The 19,473-nt window shown below is 37.1% G+C and overlaps 1 protein-coding gene across 1 annotated transcript in view; it reads left to right on the top strand.

The window, feature by feature from the left end:
- LOC308344337 (uncharacterized protein) overlaps positions 1-19,473 on the top strand; it is a gene marked incomplete at its 5' end in the record, with an annotated part of 150,263 nt that overhangs the window by 44,373 nt on the left and 86,417 nt on the right. Inside the window, one exon of the mRNA XM_080805904.1 lies at positions 4,042-4,148. Coding sequence (XP_080662030.1) covers positions 4,042-4,148 — 107 coding nt within the window. The remainder of the gene's footprint in view (positions 1-4,041; positions 4,149-19,473) is intronic.

Genomic DNA, 19,473 nt, shown 5'->3' on the forward strand with positions numbered 1-19,473 from the left:
TGCATCTAAAAACAGTATATTATTCAGCTCTGAAAAGAAATGAGCCATCCAGTCAGGAGAAGACATGGAGGAACCTTAAATACCTATTATGAAGCGAAAGAAGCTAATCTGAAAGGGGTACATACTGGATGATTCTAACTGTATTCCATTCCCGAAAAAGCAAAACCATGGAGACAGTAAAATGATCGGTGGTTTCCAGGGGATAGTGTTGAAGACAGATGAATAGGCAGAGCACAGAGGATTTTTAGGGCAATTAAAATATTCTATATGATACCATAATGATGGATACATGTTATTATCTTATTGTCCAAACCTATAGAACGTATAATACCAAGACCGAACCCTCAGGTAAGCTATCGGCTTTGGGCCATTATGATGTGTCAATGTAAGTTCATCAGCTGGAACAAATGTACCATTTCTAGTGACTAACGGTGATAATGGAGGAGGCTATGCATGCATGATGGAGGCAGGGGACATATGGGAAATCTCTCAACTTTCTCCACATATTTGCTGTGAACTTAAAAAATTAAGTCTTAAAAAATTCATGGAGTAGATTTAAACCCAAATGCATTGATGATGATAGTAAATGTAAATTGTTTAAACTAGCTTTGTTATATAGAAATATAATATGAGCCACATTTATAATTTAAATTTTTCTTTATTCACATAAAGAATAAAGTGAAATTAATTTTAACAACTTATTTAGCCCCAAATACCTAAAACATTGTCATTTCAATATATAATCAAGTAAATATTATTAAGATACTTTCTATTTTGTTTTCATATAAGAATAAGTCTTCAAAATCTTGTGTGTATTTTATACTTAAAGCACATGTCAATTTACAATAGCCATATTTCAAGTGCTCAATAGTCATATATGGCCAATGTCTACCATATTGTACAATGTAGGTCCAAATATTTCAATTAAAAGTCAGATATTGTCATCTTGGATTAAAAAACTAAGACTCAACTATATGCCATCTATAAGAAACCCACTTTATTTATTTATTTAAACTCAATTAGCCGACACATAGTACATCATTAGTTTCAGATGTAGTGTTCATTGATTCATCAGTTGCATATAACACCTAGTGGTCATCACATCATGTGCCCTCCTTAATGCCCATCACCCAGTTACCCCATCCCCCCACCCACCTCCCCTCCTGCAACCCTCAGTTTGTTTCCCAGAATCAAGAGTCTCTCATGGTTTGTCTCCCTCTCTGATTTCTTCCCATTCAGTTTTCCCTCCCTTCCCCTATGATCCTCTGCACTATTTCTTATATTCCACATATGAGTGAAACCATATGATAATTATCTTTCAATGATTGACTTATTTCATTTAGCATAATCCCCTCCAGTTCCATCCATGTTAATGTGGATGGTAGGTATTCATTCTTTCTGATGGCTGAGTAATATTCCATTGTGTGTATGTGTGTGTGTATATATATATATATATATACACACACACACACCATATCTTCTTTATCCAATCATCTGTTGAAGGACATCTCAGCTCTTTCCAAGTTTGACTACTGTGGACATTGCTGCTATGAACATTGGATAAACTCAAAATGGATGAAAGACCTAAATGTGAGACAGGAATCCATCAAAATCCTAAAGAACACAGGCAGCAACCTCTTCGGCCTCGGCCGCAGCAACTTCTTGCAAGACACATCTCCAAAGGCAAGGGAAACAGAAGCAAAAATGAACTATTGGGACCTTGTCAAGATAAAAAAGCTTTTGCACAACAATGGAAAGAGTCAATAAAACTAAAATGCAACTTACAGAATGGGAGAAGATATTTGAAAATGACATATCAGATAAAGGGCTGGTATCCAAAATCTATAAAGAAACCCACTTTAAATATAAAGACACAGATGGAGTGCCTGGCTTACTTAAGGTCCAACTTTTTTTTTTTTTTTAAGATTTTATTTATTTATTTGGCAGGCAGAGATCACAAGTAGGCAGAAAGGCAAGCAGAGAGAGAGGGGGAAGCAGGCTCCCCGCTAAGCAGAAAACCCTGATGTGGGCTCGATCCCAGGACCCTAAGATCATCACCTGAGCCGAAGGCAGAGGTTTAACCCACTGAGCCACCCAGGGGCCCCTAGGTCCAACTCTTGATTTTGGCTCAGGTTATGATACCAGAGTCCTGGGATCAAGCCCCACATCAGGGAGTCTGCTTCTCCTTCTGCCCCTCCCTTCCACTCATGTTCTCTCTCAGACAAATAAATAAAATATTTAAAAAATATATAATGACATAGATAATATAAAAATAAAAGGAAATATATAGATATTCCATGCCAAAGAAAGTTGGAGTTGCTATATTAATATCAAAGTAAATTTCAGAATAAGTAATATACCAAGATAAATAGGGACATTTCATAATGATGAAGAGGTAAGTCCATCAAGAGAACTTAACAAGCCTAAATGTTATTGCATGTAATAAAAGAACTTCAGAATATGTGAAATTAATCTGATAGATATTAGAGGGCAACAAGGCAAACTCACAATTATAGTTGTAGATTTTAATCGTTCTTTTTGTTGATAGAATTGACAGAAAAATTAGTGAGGAAAAGAGAGCTAAAGAACACTATCAGCCAAACTGACCTAATAAATATTCCTTTCAAGCGCATGTGGAATATTCACCAAGGTAGATTATATTCTGAGCCATAAATTGAATCCCAATAAGTTAAAAAAACATTGAAATTATACAAAGTATGTTCTCTAATCATAATGGTTTTAAAAAGAAATCAATACTTGAAGGATATCTATTTGAGGAATCTTCAGATTTGGAAATTAAACAACACAGTTAAAAAAACAAAACAAAACAAAACAAAAACAAGACATGGGCCAAGGAAAAAATTACAAAGAATGCTAGAGATTATTTTGAACTGAAAAAAAAAGACAGAGTATAGCAACACATGTGAGATGGAATGAAAGCAATTCTTCAAATGAAAATTTGAAGCATTAATTTCTATTCGGATGGGAGAAAGTTCTCAAATCCATGATCTAAGCTTCCACTTTAGGAAACTAGAAAAAGATAAGAAAATTAAACACAGAGTAAATAGAGGAAGGAAATAATAAAGATTAAAGCAGAAATAAATGAAAGAAAAAAGAGGAAAATCAATGAAAAACATATTTCACAGTAATCCCTCTCCTAGGTACTTACCAAGGAAAAATGAAAACAAATGTCCACAGAAAGACTTGTACTTGAAAACTCAAAATAGCTTTATTTGAAATAGTCAACAATCAGAATGAATTCAAATGTCTATCAGTTGGTGAATAGATTTACAAATTATGGTGTGTCCACACAACGAAATATTACTCAGCAGTAAAAAGGAACAGACTACTTATACATACAACAACATAGATGAATTTTAAAAGTATTATGCTAAGTAGAAAAAGGCAGATGCAAAATTTTATATGATTTTGTTATATGATTATGGTACATGAAATTCTTGCAAAAGCAAAACTAATAATACAAAACAGATCAGTGAGTATGGTGATTAACGTAACATAATAAAAAGCAAGCAAGCAAGCAAGCAAGCAAGCAAGCAGATCAGTGGTTTCTAGGACCCAGGGATAGTGTTATGGGATTAGTAGCAAAGAGGTAGGAGCAAATTTTAGGAGTGATGGAAATGTTCTATGTCATGATTATGACAGCTGCTGGAAGACTGTGTATGCAATCTTAACTGTTTGTCATAACTCTTCGAATTGTTCACTTAGAGTCAGTGTATTTTATTACATATAAATTATACTTCGATAACAAAAAAGAAAAATGTGAGCTACAGATGATGTTTTACAAGCTAGTTTTTTAAAAAATTACATGTTTACATGCTTATTTAAAAGAAAAAATATCAAATGGAAAGAAGGGTATAAGATGAAAAAGTGAAAGTTCTTCCTTCAATTTCCTACTTCTTGGGGCATATTACCAAACAGTTTCTGTTTCCTTTCTTTTTTTCCTTCCCTCCCCTCCCCTCCCCATCCCTTCCCACCCCTTCCCTCTTCTTCCCTCCTCTCCCCTCCCTTGTAACCAAACAGAGCACCAGAAAATAAGACTGATAATCAACAGACTCAGAATGGACATACTAGCCTTCTAGAAGTGCTAACTTCCGACCTAGACCTCACTGGTTCTGTGTGCACAGCTGGTGAGTGAAGTCACCTATTGTTTTCAGGAATCTGTTCTCTCTCTCTCTCTCTCTTTTTTTTTTTTGCATGATCATATTGCAGTATGTTTTCTTTATAGACCTGCCACTTGAGATCTTAAGAAGTGGAGTATATATCAGCATGTCTCTTGGAGTTCGTGTTTTAGTTTTAAATGCTTTTGCTCTCTTCAGTGTTCCTTTTCCCCATGGGTATTCAATCATGTATATGACAAACCGGCCTTGCATGTGACTCTCCTAGTAATGCCATATGGTTTCCCTGAATGGGGATGGATGGAGGAATTTATTGACTTTGATCATTGCACTATAACAAATACAATTATGGCATGGGAAATTTCCTACTAGAGTTCAAGAGAAAATGGGGTAACCCCCTCCTTTGGATGATTTGTGTGTCTGAATGAATCAGGAGGTTTTCCCCAGATCCCATCCTCTTTCATATGTAATCATGGAGATGATGTGCCCATCTGCATTACTGGTGAAGGGTTTCTCTCCACCCCCTTTGCCAATCAAATAATCACTCCTTTAAAACAGAGGGAATGATTTAGCAGTTGAAGTGTTGGCTTTGAAACATTTAGACGTGGTGGCATCTTTAAAAATTTCATCAGGATTGACTTAGTCCTTCATTCTGGAAATATCACAACCACATGGAATCCTAAGCCATTACAGAAAAGCTGTCTTTATAAGAAACCCCAAACTTGGGGGTCTATTGTCTCTGAGATTGTTGAATATACAAAGCATCATTTTCTCAGCTGTGCCATAGAAGTAAGCACCTAAAATTCTGACCTTAGTTATCCCTGGTAGGTTTCAGCATTTTAAATAGAGAATGTAAATTAAATATTTAGTTCAACTTTAAACTTACAATGCCATGTGCATTTTCAGACTGACTGCTTTTATGCTTTTTATAGTTGGATAGTTGTCCCTGTGGATAGGTCACTTTGTTCGGTAAGTTACCATTTGAATGTTGCCTTCTGAAACTAGCAGCATTAGCCTTCTGTTTAATTTGTGTTCTTATAAAAGGGAAAAGAGAGAAACTAAGTAAGCTTCAAAGCCAGGACACCCAGTTAGAATTTCTGCTTTATGCACTGTTTCCAATGAAGCGAATTGGCAGGAGTTGGATGCCCCCTCAACCTTAGCGTGGCCTCTTTGAGGACTGTCACTGTCACTGTGGTGACCCATAGCCTCAGTGAAATAATAAAGAATGTCTCCCGAGCTCACAAAGCAATATCCTATGTAACACAGTGTCTGAGGAAGGCAAGCAGAGGTGGAAGCAAGGGGTCGAAGCAAAGGTCACTGGTATACAAGGAAATACTTTTGTGTAGGAGGCGCAACCTGCTGTGTGATTGCCAAGATCTCTCTGGAGGAGGATCAACCAAGTTTGTTCGCACTCTTGATGGGATGAGAAGCATCCTCGGGAGGGTGCAGTCTGCCAGGTGGCTGGGTCACTGAGAAACACAGGAGCCCACTTAGGCCAGAACTGAGCTAAAGCCCATTAAAACAGTAAAAATACAGCCATGCAGCCCTTTTATTCAGGCCTCATTTAATGGCAACAGTTCTCTGTCTTTTGGCAGCCCTGATGCCTCTCACCCCTGTTGTCCCAGGAGTTTGGCATCATGCAACGTTGGAGAGCTGTTCAGACAATCATTCTGTCTGCACTCCTACTCGGTTCTTGGGCTATCTCCCTGGGCCCTTGGGCTCCTGGGTAGTTTCTGATGTGTTTTTCATCTGTGTGATGCCGCTTGCAGTCCTTGTTGTTTGGTGAGTCTGTGGCGGATCCTCCCAGCCTTGGGAACAAAGGGGTTCTGATAAGTGTCTCCTGAGCAGCTGATCTCTATTAAATAATACATGCCTTTCTTTTCTTTTTTTTTTTTTTTTTCCCTAACACCCTGCTGGTTGCCAATGGCACTGTGTCCCCCTAGTCCAAACAGCACCAAGGAATGGGATCCTTGTGCCTTTTCTTTTTAAAGCAGCCAGTAGGTCTCAATAAGGGCTCTTTCTTAACATCAATCACCATCCTGTTGAGGGTCCTGGGCAGACCATTTTAATTGACCAGAACCAAATCCAGTTGTTTGATCGCGGGAAATGAATGCTATTAGATTGGTTTCTCTTTTTGCACACTTCGCAGAGTTAAAGATTAAACATATAAGCACTCTGTTACTAAGATATAATAAGCCAAATAATTTCAAGGGCTTTTTTCATCTTAAAAATTGGATGGAATTTCAAGCATCATGATGAAAATATTCTCTGTGCTAACAGAGGGTTCTATGGATCCTTTATTTTCCTCTTATATAACTGACATTGATGTAGCATGAACAGATGGTTAAGGGCTCTGTTTAATTGGAATTGCAAACCTGGACAAATTTTCTAGTTACTCTAAGTTTTCTAGCTATTCTTCTCCTCTGTAAAGTGGGGATGATAACAGCACCTATCTCCCAGAGACGTTATGAAGATTTAATGAAATAATCCATGCACAGTGACTTCCGTGTAGTAAAAAATAAATGGTAGCCATGAAAGTTTTCCTAGTACAAGTGTGCAGAAATGTCATAGTTGGCTAAGTGAATTTGATTGAAATAACCGTATAAAATTAAGTCTTAAAAATTACAGAGGGAAAAATTATATGTGTTGTGGCCTACATTTAGTGGGTTGTGTCCTTATGGTAGATAAAATAAACCTTTTTGTTGTCTTCTCCTCCCTTTCCCCACTGGGTTGATGTATCCAGTGTTAACTCATCAGGGAGAATTGGGGAGTACATGTGATGATTTTGTTTTTCACTCCCTTCCTGTGCATATATCTCTCAGAGCCTTTACTAAATTGTATTGGGATTATTCATTCAGTGGTCTGAATTAGCCACTAGGCCAAGGGCTTTTTGAGGACGGAGACCTCATCTTATTTATCCTTGTCTCATGACCACTTTGTTTCATAGCACTTGGCACATGGTACGTTGGTAGGTCCGAAAAAAATGTTTCATGACTGATTGAATGTATTTTTAAGGACTATGTGCCAGAGTATAGTAATACTTAGTAATTATTAACTATGGGAAGAAAAAAATTTTAAATAAAATTAAGCATTCTCAGTAGTTTATTTTTGCTGTTATTTCCCTTGCTTCAGGTGACAGATCTAGAAAAATGTAGCTATGGCTGATGGCAGAGAGGTACCACCTGTGCTCTCTTCAAGGATTTTTATAGTTTCAAGTCTCACATTTTGGTCTTTAATCCATTTTGAAGTGTGTGTGTGTGTGTGTGTGTGTGTGTGTGTACCGTGTAAGCACATGGCCCAGTTTCATTCTTTTGTATGTGGTTGTTCAGTTTTCCCAACACTTTTTGTTGAAGAGTCCTTTCTCATTGGGTATTCATTCCTCCTCTGTCAAAGATTAATTGACTGTATAATTGTGGGTTTATCTCTGGGTTTTTGGTTCTATTCCATTGATCTATGTGTCTATTTTTATGTCAGTACCATACTGTTTTAATTACTACCACTTTGTAATGTAACTTGAAGTCTGGAATTGTGATACCTCCAATTTTGTTTTTCTATAAGATGGCTTTGTCTAATCGAGGTCTTCTCTGGTTCCATACAAATTTTAGGAATTATTTGTTCCAGTTCTGTGAAAAACGCTATTGGTATTTAAATAGGGATTGCATTAAACCTATAGATTGCTTTGGGTAGTATAGACATTTTAACAACATTTCTTCTTCCAACTGAAGAGCATGGAATGTCTTTCCATTTCTTTGTGTCCTCTTGAATTTCTTTCATCAGTGTTATATTGTTTCCATATCACAAGTCTTTCATCTCTTTGATTAAGTTTATTACTTGATATTTTATTGGTTTTGATTCAATTACAAATGGGATAGTCTTCTTAATTTTGTATTCTGCTTCTTCATTATTAGAGTATAGGAGTGCAACAGATTGATTTTATACATTGATTTTGTATCCGATCTCTCTCTCTTTTTTTAAAAGATTTTATTTATTTATTTGACAGACAAAGATCACAAGTGGGGGGTGGTTAGGGAAGCAGGCTCTCCATTGAGTAGAGAGCCTGATGCGGGGCTCAATCCCAGGACCCTGAGATCACAACCCGAGCCGAAGGCAGAGGCTTTAACCACTCAGCCACCCAGGCGCCCCCGTATCCTATATCTTTATTGAATTCATTTATCAGTTCTAGTAGTTTTTTGGTAGAGTCTTCAGGGTTTTTATATATAGTTGTATGTCATCTGCATACAGTGAGAGTTTTATGTCTTCCCTCCTAATTTGGATGCCTTTTATTTTTTTTTTATGTTGTCCACCTGTTAAGGCTAGGACTTCCAGTACTATGTTGAATAATAGTAGTAAGAGTGGCCATCCTTGTCTTGTTCCTGACCTTAGGGGAAAAGCTCTCAGTTTTTACCATTGAATATGATGTTGGCTGTGGGTTTTTCATATATGGCCTTTATTATGTTGAGTATATTCCCTCTAGACCTACTTTGCAGAGGATTTTTATAATGAATGTATTTTGTACTTTGTCAAATGCTTTTTCCATGTCTATTGAAATGATCATGTGATTTTTATCCTTTCTTTTATTGATGTGATGTATCATGTTGATTGTTTTGTGAATATTGAACCATGCTTGCATCCTGGGAATACATCTCACTTGATCATGGTGTGTGATTTTTAAAATATATTGTAGAATTCAGTTTGCTGATATTTTGTTGGGGATTTTTGCATCTATATTCATGAGAGATACTGGCCTATAATTCTCTTTTCCATGGTGTCTTTATCTGGTTTTGTTATCAGGGTGATACTGGCCTCATAGAATGAACTTGGAAGTTTTCCTTCCTCTTGTATTTTTTTGGAATAGTTTGAGAAGAATGAGTATTCTTAAGTGTTTGGTAGAATTCACCTGTGAAGCTGTCTGGTCCTGGACTTTTGTTTTTTGGGAGTTTTTTGATTACTGATTCAATTTCATTGCTGGTAATGGGTCTGTTCAAATTTTCTATTTCTTCCTGCTTTAGTTTTGGTGGGTTATATCTTTCTAGGAATTTATCCATTTCTTCTAAGTTGTCCAGTTTGTTGGCACGTAGGTTTTCATAATATTGTTACATCAAAATAAAAAGTTTCTGTACAATGAAGAAAATGATCAACAAAACTAAAAGGCAATCTACTGAATGGGAGAAGCTATTTGCAAATGACATATCCAATAATGTGTTAGTATTGAAAATATATAAAGAACTGATACAACTCAATACCCCCCAAAATAAGTAATCCAGTTAAAAAATGGGCAGAAGATATGAACAGACATTTCTTCAAACAGAACATACAGGTGGCCAATAGACACATGAAAAGATGTTCAACATCACTCATCATTAGGGAAATACATATCAAAACTACAATGAGATATCCCCTCATACCTGTAAGAATGGCTAAAATAAAAAAACATAGGAAACGGAAGTGTTGGCGAGTATGTGGAGAAAAGGAAACTCTCTTGCACTGTTGGTGGGAGTGTAAATTGGAGCAGTCACTCTGGAAAACAGTATGGACATGCCTTTGAAAACGAAAAATAAAATTATCCTATGATCAAGGAATCACATTTGTGGATATTTGCCCCCAAAATACAAAAACACTAGTTCAAAGGAAAATATGCATCCCTGTGTTTATTGTAGCATTATTTGTAATAGCCAAACTATTGAAGCAGACTAAGTGTCTATCAATAGATTAATTGGATAATGAAGAGGTAAGATTTTATATATATATATATATATATATACACATATATATGTGTGTGTGTGTGTTTATTTTATAGATATATAATTACTATATATATAAAATTCAGCCATAAGAAAGAATGAAATCTTGCCATTTGCAATAACATGGATAGAGCTAAAGAGTATAATGCTAAGTGAATAAAGTTAGAGAAAGTGAAATGCCATATGATCTCACTCATATGCAGAATTTAAGAAACAAAACAAATGAAGGGGAAAAAAAGAGAGAGACAGATGAAGCAAGAAACAGACTCATAACTACAGAGAACAAACTGATGGTTACCAGAGGAGTGGTGGGTAAGGGGAATGGGGGAAATAGAAGATGGGATTAAAGAGTACACTTGTCATTATGAGAAAATAAAATAAAATTAAAAATTTAATTTAATATAATTTTAAAAAGCATAAAATGTGCTAATGATGAGAAAATATTATTACAGTGATGAGTATATCATGTTTTAATATAAAATAATTTGAAAATAGTTCTTAAAAATATTTCAAGCATACTGAAAAGTTCAAAAACTAAAATAACAAATGCCCATATATCTATCACTAAAATTAAATGCAAATACTTTGCTTTAGCGCTCTCTCTGTATTTATAAAAGCACAATGTTAAAGATAGAGCCGCTCCCCTGCCACCCCCAACTCCTGCCTCTTGTTTCTCTCTCCCTCTCTTTCTGGAGATAACTACTATCCTGAAATGGTATGTATTTTCTTTACAGTAAAAGTACAAAGCTATTGGAAATTTTATTTTTTGAAAATCAAAGTAGAAACTTTCAAATATAAAGTCTTTTTTAACTTTCTCTTTTTTGGAGACAGCCTTTTTTCTCAGCTTAAAAAGACATGGTAACTAGGACAGGGGAAAATGTCACAGTACATCTTTGGCTGAAGGACCTGATTGAGGAGGGGCGCAGGTTTTAAATTAAACATAACTATCGCAGACTTTTGTTGGCTCAATAAAAAACGTGTGATGTAGGAATTGAAACTCCTTATGTTTCTTGGTCTTAAAATCCCCCCAAAAAAGCATATGTAAATACTAGGCACTTCGTTTTTCACAATCTATATCAGTTTTGGATATAGTCACTAACCTCCTTGTCATGGGTGTATGAAAACTTTTCTGCCAGAAGGAAAAATAATACTGATGTTGTTTGTTTTCTAGCAATATACCTCCACCTGTCTGCCCTCTTTGCTTTACCTCCACTCTGCATGTATCACAGCAGAGTACACCCCGGAATGTAGTGCATTTTACACAACTTGTTACTCTGCAGATTTGGATTTTTTTTAATTGAAATTTAATTTACATATCATGATGTTCTCCTTTTTAAGGTGTACAGTTCAGTAGTTCCAAATATATTCAGATGGTTGTGCAACTATTATCACTATCTAATTCCAGGCAGTTTCATTCCCCCCAAAATACCCATTAGCGGTTATCCCACATTTTCTTGTCCTCACGCAGCCCTCAGCAACCACTATCTACTTTCCATTACTATAGATTTGCCTGTTCTGGACATTTCATCTAAATGGAATTATATAATCTATGACCTTTTGTGACTGTTTCTTTCAAGGTTCACCTATCTTGTAGCACCTATTAGTATTTTCATCCTTTTTACAAAATATATCCATTCTATGGATATATCACATTTTGTTTAACCTCCCGTCAGTTGATGGGCATTTGTGTTGTTTCCACTTTTTGGTTATTATAAGTAATGCTGTAATGAACATTCATGTACATGTTTTTGTGTGAACATGTGTTTTCAGTTCTCTTGTGTATAATATGCATAGGAATAGAGTTGCAGAGTCATATGATACCTGTATGTTTAACATGTTGAGGAACTGTTAAATAGTTTTCTAAAGTAACTGCACTATTTTACATTCCCACCACCAGTGTTTGAGGGTTCCAATTTCTCTACATCCTCATCAACATTTGTTATTATCTTTTTCATTATAACCATCTGATGGTTGTGAAGTGCTGTCTTATGGTGGTTTTGATTTCCTTTTCTCTGATAACTAAGGATATTGAGCATTTTTTCATGTGCTTATTGGTCATTTGTGTATATTTTGGGGGAAATGTCTATTCAAATCCTCTGCTCATTTATTAATTGGGTTGTCTTGTATTATTGAGTAGTAAGAGTTCTTTATATATTTTAGAAAGTTGATCACTTTCAGATGTATGATTTGTAAACATTTCCTCCCATCTTGTCATTTATCTTTTCACTTTTTGATAGTTTCTTTTGAAGCAAAAATTCCTAAATTTTGATGAAATCATCTCTCTTTTTTTTTCTTTGGTTACTTATGCTTTTGGTGTCATATCTAGGAAACCATTGCTTAATCCAAGGACATGAAGGTTTAGTCCCCTGTTTTCCTTTAAGATTTTGATAGTTTTACCTCTTGCATTTGGGTCTTTGATCCATTTTGAGTTAATTTTTGTATGTGGTATGAGATAGGGGGTCCAACTTCATTCTTTTAAATGTGGATATCCACCTGTCCCAGTACCATTTGTTAGAAAGCCTATTCTTTCCCCCATTGAATGATCCTGGCACCTTTATCAGAATCAATGGAGCATAAATGTGTAGGTTCATTTCTGGGCTCTTTACTTTATTGATCTATATGTTTATCCTTATGCCAATACCAGAAAGTCTTCATTACTGTAGCTTTGTGGTGAGTTCATAGTTTTGTAATTGGAAAGTCTGAGTCCTCCAACTTTGTTACACTTTTTCAAGATTGTTTGGATATTATGAGTTTTAGGTTGTCAATTTCTGCAAAGAAAAGGCAGCTGAGATTTAAAAGAAAGATTGGGAGTGTACTGTAATTGCCACATATTTTCAACAAACTTATAATTTCCACATATTTGTTAGTTTGCCAGATTTCCTTTCGTTACTGATTTCTAATTTACTTCCTCATGGCCAGAGAATATACTTCGAAAAAAAAAAAAGATTTTATTTATTTATTTGACAGAGAGAGCGAGAGAGCACAAGCAAGGGGGAGCAGTAGAGGGAGAGGGAGAAGCAGGCTCCCCACCAAGAGGAGAGCCCAATGTGGGGCTTGATCCCAGGACTCTGGGATCATGACCTGAACTGAAAGCAGATGCTTAACCATCTGAGCCACCCAGGTACCCCAAGAGGGAACATACTTTGTATAATTGCAGTCCTTTTACATTTATTGAGACTTGTTTTATAGCTTAATACATTGTCTGTTCTGAAGACTGTTCCATCTGCACTTGAGAAGAATGTGTTTTCTGCTACTGTTAGATGGAGTGTTTTCTAGATACGTTGTGTCTAGTTGGTCTAAAATGTTATTCAAGCCTTCTATTTCCTTGCTGATCGTCTGTTTAGTTGGCCTACCCTTTTTTGAAAGTGGCATAATGAAACCTACAACTCTTATTGTTGAATTTCTCCCTTTGGTACTGATAGTTTTTGCTCCATGTAATTTGGGCTCTGTTGTTGGGGTCATATATAGTTGTAATTGTATAGATTCAGATTAGGAATGCATCAAACCATGCCAAACAAAACAGTTGAATATGAATTCATATAATTTTAAAGATGGAGCCTACCTTAGTCCTTATCTGGCCCTCTTACAGATGACAAAAAAACTGAGATACATTAAGATTAAATGATTTTCCAGTGTGATAGAGCTACTAGTTATTATTGCTAGAGGCAGGGTTAGAATTAAGATCTCTTGACTCACAATCAGATGCTCATCTCTACTAGAACCCTAGCAGGTTCTAGTCTAGGTCTAGTTCTAGTCTAGTCTAGGTCAACTAGCAGCCAGGAGCTGTTTTTAAAATAGTTATATATACTATGTTATCTTTTTACTAACCCTAAAAATTATCTTCACTATAAAGGGATAGATGAAAAATTATTTGTCTAGTTTCCTAAAATAGAAAATTTTACATGTCAATGTTAAAAAATCCTAAACAGAAATGTCATGGAGAGGAAATATGGCTAAATGATGGTAATGAATTTTATGTTCCTAAGGGAAAAATCTGAATTTTTAAAACATTTGCCAAAAGACATACTAACCTATATCAAAATTATGGAACATAATGGAAAAGTAGTCAAGGTATTAATTAGTGCTTGCAATCCAGCTGTATTATGTCAAGAAGTGCTTGAAACTTGGAGCCCCTGGGTGGCTCAGCCATAAAGTGTCTGCCTTTGGCCCAGGTCGTGATCCCAGGGTCCTGGGAGCAAGCCCTGCATCAGGCTCCATGTTCAGTGGGGAGCCTGCTTCCCTTCTCACCCCCACCCCCCTTGCTTGTGTTCCCTCTCTTGCTATCTCTGTCAAATAAATAAATAAATTCTTTAAAAAAATACTTGAACCTTAAACATTTTTTTTTCACTGGTTGTCTCCTGTTGAACTGAGTAAATGGTATTATTTTTGGTTGCTTATCTGTCTTCAACAGAACTTGAGTAAAATTTTTGGTCTAGTAAAAACCAACTAATTCAAATTTCAGGATGAACTTTTCTACTAGGGGGAAAAAGACAAAAATAAAGAAAACAGATGTAGCAATAAATGTTGAAGTAGTATTAACTTTGATTTTTTCCCAATACGGCTGTGAATCCTTTCTTAAAATTTACTTTGTTTTCAGTAGTCCATGATATCAACTAGATGCATTAAAATTTGTTGCAATTTAAACCTCAAATACTCTTCCTTCTTCTTCTTCCTGTTTATTTTCGTAGTCACTTACATATAGTTATTGGCTGGGTATGGCTTGAGGGTATGTCTTTTCTTATCCTGTAACCTAAATGATCCTTTCCCTAGAGGTGTGGATTTAAACTGAAGTCAGTTACACATTCCAAGCGTGGTTCATAGTTGTATTTATTTCCCCCTATTATATTTTTTATGTTCTATTTATTTTTATTCTTAAACAGCATATAATCCAGATATGGGTTTTTCAAAGTTCAGCAGTCTCTTTACAGTCTCTTGCTTTTGTGAATTTGCAATTTTTGCCCAGGTGATTTATTTGACATGTGATTGGTCAGCTTTCAGTGATCATTTGTTAAGAACCTGAGTGGACAATAAGAAAGTCCAATCAAGGGCGGCCCGGCGCAGCGCACTCTAGCCAGATGGCAGCGGCCTTTAAAATAGGAAGCCAAGGGGGCTGCAGGGGGAGCAGGAGAAGGGGCCCAGGGGGGAGCCCCAAGCCCAGTCAGAGTAGCTAGCAAGCTGGTAGCTGCAGGCTGCCTCTGGCAAGAGTTAAAGTGTTGGTGGAGGAAGACCCAACGTAACCCTCGAGGGACAGGAAGCCATCTTCATTCTCGCACAAGCCTGGGAGACCATTGCAAAAGTGCCTACAGCTGTGCTCAGCAAGGAAAGAGGAAAACCCTCCAGGGAAGAGATTCGGATAATGCAATAAAGCCGTGGATAAATTTGCTTTTCTGGAAGGAACTTTGGGTTGATTGCTGAGTTGGGCAGTTTTGTGAGCCTTCGCCGGCGTCCTTGAGCTAGCTCCTGTCCTGTGGGCCTCAGCTTTGAAGAACCGAGTATTTGGAATATTGTACTTAGATTCTTCTCCTGTTCTACTGTCACCAAAGCTGGGATAAGCAGAGATCTCACCTGTTAGCTTTTCTCTACAAGGCCTTCCACTAGTTTTGTCTTCCTTCTGAAGCCTGGAGACAGCAGCTGTTTTTGAAGCCAAGGAAAAGAAAATGGTTTATTTAGGCTTCCCAATGAATGATGAGGACATAATCACAATCAAGGTCTCTGAGCAGTCCCCCCGACCCCCCCAAAAAAGAAAAGAAAGTCCAGTAAAACTAGGACTTGTTGAGAAATTTGGCGGAGATTAGATTAAGGTGGATAAATAAAGGATTATCCTTCATTTGTTCAACAAATATTAAAAGGACTACTACTATGTTACCAGATATAATATTTGTTCAACAAATATTAAAAGGACTCCTACTATGTTACCAGATATTACATTCTAGTTTTGAAAAGAACATAATAAAGAAACAAGCAAATACATGGGTCCTATGTTAATTAGTTCTAAGAAGAAAATAAAGCAAACCAGGGGAATAATATTTAAAAAGAATACATATTTAAAAAGAATAAAAATATTTAAAAGAATATTTAAAAAGAATATTTAAAAAGCCTTTCTGACAAGAAGTGATGAATCAGAAGTCTGAATAAAAGAAGAGTGAGCCATCCGGGTATCTTGGGATGAAAAAACCGGCTTTTGAGGTAGGAGTGTGCTGGGAGCATTCAGGAGTGATACGGAAACTAGTGTGATTGGAGATGGAAGAGGTGAGCCAGCAGATGAAAGCAGAGAGTCTTTTACCCCATGGTTTTCTTTGAGTTGGATGGGAGCCTGGGAGGTTTTGAGCAGCAGTGACAAGATCCAACTTAGGCTTTAAAAAGATCACTCTGGCTTTTGTGTGAAAAACACAACGTAGGGGGACAGGGGGAGAAGCAGAGAGACAAATTAAGAAACTTTCATATGCCAGGCAAGAGATGGGGGTGGTTTAGACCACAGTGGTGGCAGGGTTCCAGAGAAGGGGAAGAGAAATACTAGGTACTGTAGATTTGGGTTGATGAGAGAGAAATGGAGGTATACAGAGCCATGTGACTCTTCTTTTTTTTTTTTTTTTTTTTTTTTTTTTAATTTTTAGCTGTGTAGAGAGTTGATGGGAACAATGTAAGGATTTTTATTAATGAACATGACTATTCATCACCCAGATTAAGAAATAAAAATATTGCCAGAACTGGGGTACCTGCATGGCTCAGTCAGTTAAATGTCTGCCTTTCAGCTCAGGTCATGATCCCAGGGTCCTGGGACCAAGCCCCATGTGGGTCCATCTCCCTGCTCAGCAGGGAGCCTGCTTCTCCCTCTCCTCCCTGGCTTGTGTTCTCTCTCACTGTCTGTATCTTTGTGTCTCTCTCTTAATCAATCAATCAATCAAATCAAATCAAATCTTAAAAAGGTATTTTACCAGAACCTTAAAATCCTTTGTGATCATCTCCCCAGTTATATGTGTTTCCTTGCTTCCCAGAGGTAACCATTGTTCTGCTTTTTTAAAAATTATTTTCTCTTATGCTTCCTTATAGATTTACCTGTTATATATTTTATCACTACACAACATATTGCTTACTGTTAGAAAATGGTAGCAAGCATGAACCTAGCTGTGTAGGGAAAGGATAATACCACCATGTTGTGATAGATGTTTCTGGGAAAAGATGAGTGAACAGAACTCTATGATCACAATCTGGCTTTAGTTTCCCTGAAAGTTTACAAGACATCTCCTCTGGAGAAGTCTTTGGGCAAGATCCTGAGTGGATCCTGGAAAACACTGGGCTGGTATACTGGGATTGGGCCAGTAAGCAGGACTGTGTTGTGGGCTAGGTTCTAGATGTTTAACAGTAAAAATGTTTCGTGGGGGAGTAATTTGCTCTTTATTTTTTGCTTCTACACTAACCATTGCTGCTGTGCTTCTAAGCTTACCTCCAGCTCTCAGGAGCAAATCAAAGCGGAACACTTCTGGGAAGTGAACTAAATGTCTTGAGCTGCTTTAGGCTGTGGCACATGGAATGGAGAGCTGTAACTTACTCAGATAAAAGTCTGGTTTGGCTCAGGCAGGCATTCTCAACTCATGATGAAAAGGAAATATGTTGGCCTATATCCCATTGTTCCAATCTTAGTTAACTGCTCTCTCATTCCAGTATAGCTACCATCCTGGGAATGTCTCTTCATCCTCCTTCTTGAGAGTTCCTTTGATTTTATTCTGTTCCCTGCATCCCATGTTTTCCTGAGATCTGAGCTTAACTCTACCATGGTTCTTCTTTTTGACAGTCAGTAATCATTTAGGTTAATCAACATCCCATTTTTTTTAAAGATTTTATTTATTTATTTGACAGACAGAGATCACAAATAGGCAGAGAGAGAGAGGAGGAAGCAGGCTCCCTGCCGAGCAGAGAGCCCGATGCGGGGCTCGATCCCAGGACCCTGAGATCACGACCCGAGCTGAAGGCAGAGGCTTTTAACCCACTGAGCCACCCAGGCGCCCCACAACATTCCATTTTTTAATGGGCTTTATTCCTACTTGTATCTTCATCTTTCCATTTGGGACCACTTTCCTTTTGCCAGAAGACCACCCTTTAGAAATCCTTTGATGCTTGTCTGCTAGTGGTGAACTCTTTTGGTTTTCTTCTTATTTAAAAAATTTCTTTATTTTACCTTTATTCTGCGTAGCGAATCAGCAGTATTAAAAAAATTGTTTTTTTCCACGTGCATATTTACTGACTTTTTTTTTTTTAAATTTATTTATTTGTTAGAGAGAGAGCGAGCGAGCTCAGGCAGACAGAGTGGTAGGCAGAGGCAGAGGGAGAAGCAGGCTCCCCACCGAGCAAGGAGCCCGATGTGGGACTCAATCCCAGGATGCTGGGATCATGACCTGAGCCGAAGGCAGCCGCTTAACCAACTGAGCCACCCAGGCGTCCCTATTTACTGACTTTTACCTGACTTTCTTTCAGCACTGTTTGGACCTATTTGCTTCTGTATGACTGGTTTTTAGTTGTGTTTTGTTTGTTTGTTTGTTATGTATGTGTGCGCACGCACGTGTGCGCACACCGTCAGTCATCTGGCTGCACCCAGATGGGAGTGTCGGCATCTTTTCAATATTCTCACCCTCACACTCCCTTCTTCACTGGCTGGCCCTGCTGCATAGGAAGGGTTCACTTCCTGATCTTCTGTGCTTTCTGCCCTTCTTTTCCTCTTGACTTTTGACCTTTCACATTCTCCTCTTCAGAAGTCTTGTTTGCCCCTCCAGATCAGACTTGGCACAGTCTCATGGCGAGGCTCTTGACTCCTTCCTTGACTGTTACCCAAATTCTCTTCTAACTATGCTGCAGGGAACCACTCTACGTAAATCTCTGTCCCAGAAGCTCTGACTTCAGTACAGTTTCTGTGGGCATAAACTTGGTGGGCTGGTTCAAAAAATTCAGGTTCTGATGATGACACATTTAATAGAAAAAGAAACAGAGAGGATCTTGGGCTAGATGGGGGAAACTCTCTCACAACTCATCAAAGTAGAAATTTAAACATTACTTAGAACAAATCAAATGAAACTCCCAACATGTACATACACATACATACCTTGTTTACATAGATATGAATTTTATCTGAACTGTTTAAGCTATTTTTCTGTATAAGGGATTTAGGACAATGTTTTATGATTTTTTAGTCTGACTAAAAAGAATAAAAAGTCGTTCTCAGAATATAGATATGATTATGCCTTGTAAATCTATTGATTCTCTGGAATTAGAAGGTGAGGTGGCAAAGGGAAAGAAGTGTTGGCAAATCATTTTCAAATTATTACGTATGAAATAAAATTTGGTTTAAAACATATTGTTATCATTGCAATAATCTATTTTATAGATTTATTTGACTAATTGAATACTTTAAAATAAAAGCCAATTTCTTTTTGAGAAAAGTATGCTCTCCAGAAAGTGACTTTTGTAATGGTTTGTGAGAAAAAAAAGTTGCAATTCAATTTTGTGGTTCTGATTTTCAGTGTGTTTGAAGGGATTAGTTTATTGGCCTGGACCTTACTTTCCTCAGCTATGAAGTAGGAAGACTAATTGTTGCAAATGTATTA

The sequence above is a fragment of the Martes martes genome (genome assembly GCF_963455335.1).
Source record: "Martes martes genome assembly, chromosome: 6".
NCBI lineage: Eukaryota > Metazoa > Chordata > Mammalia > Carnivora > Mustelidae > Martes > Martes martes.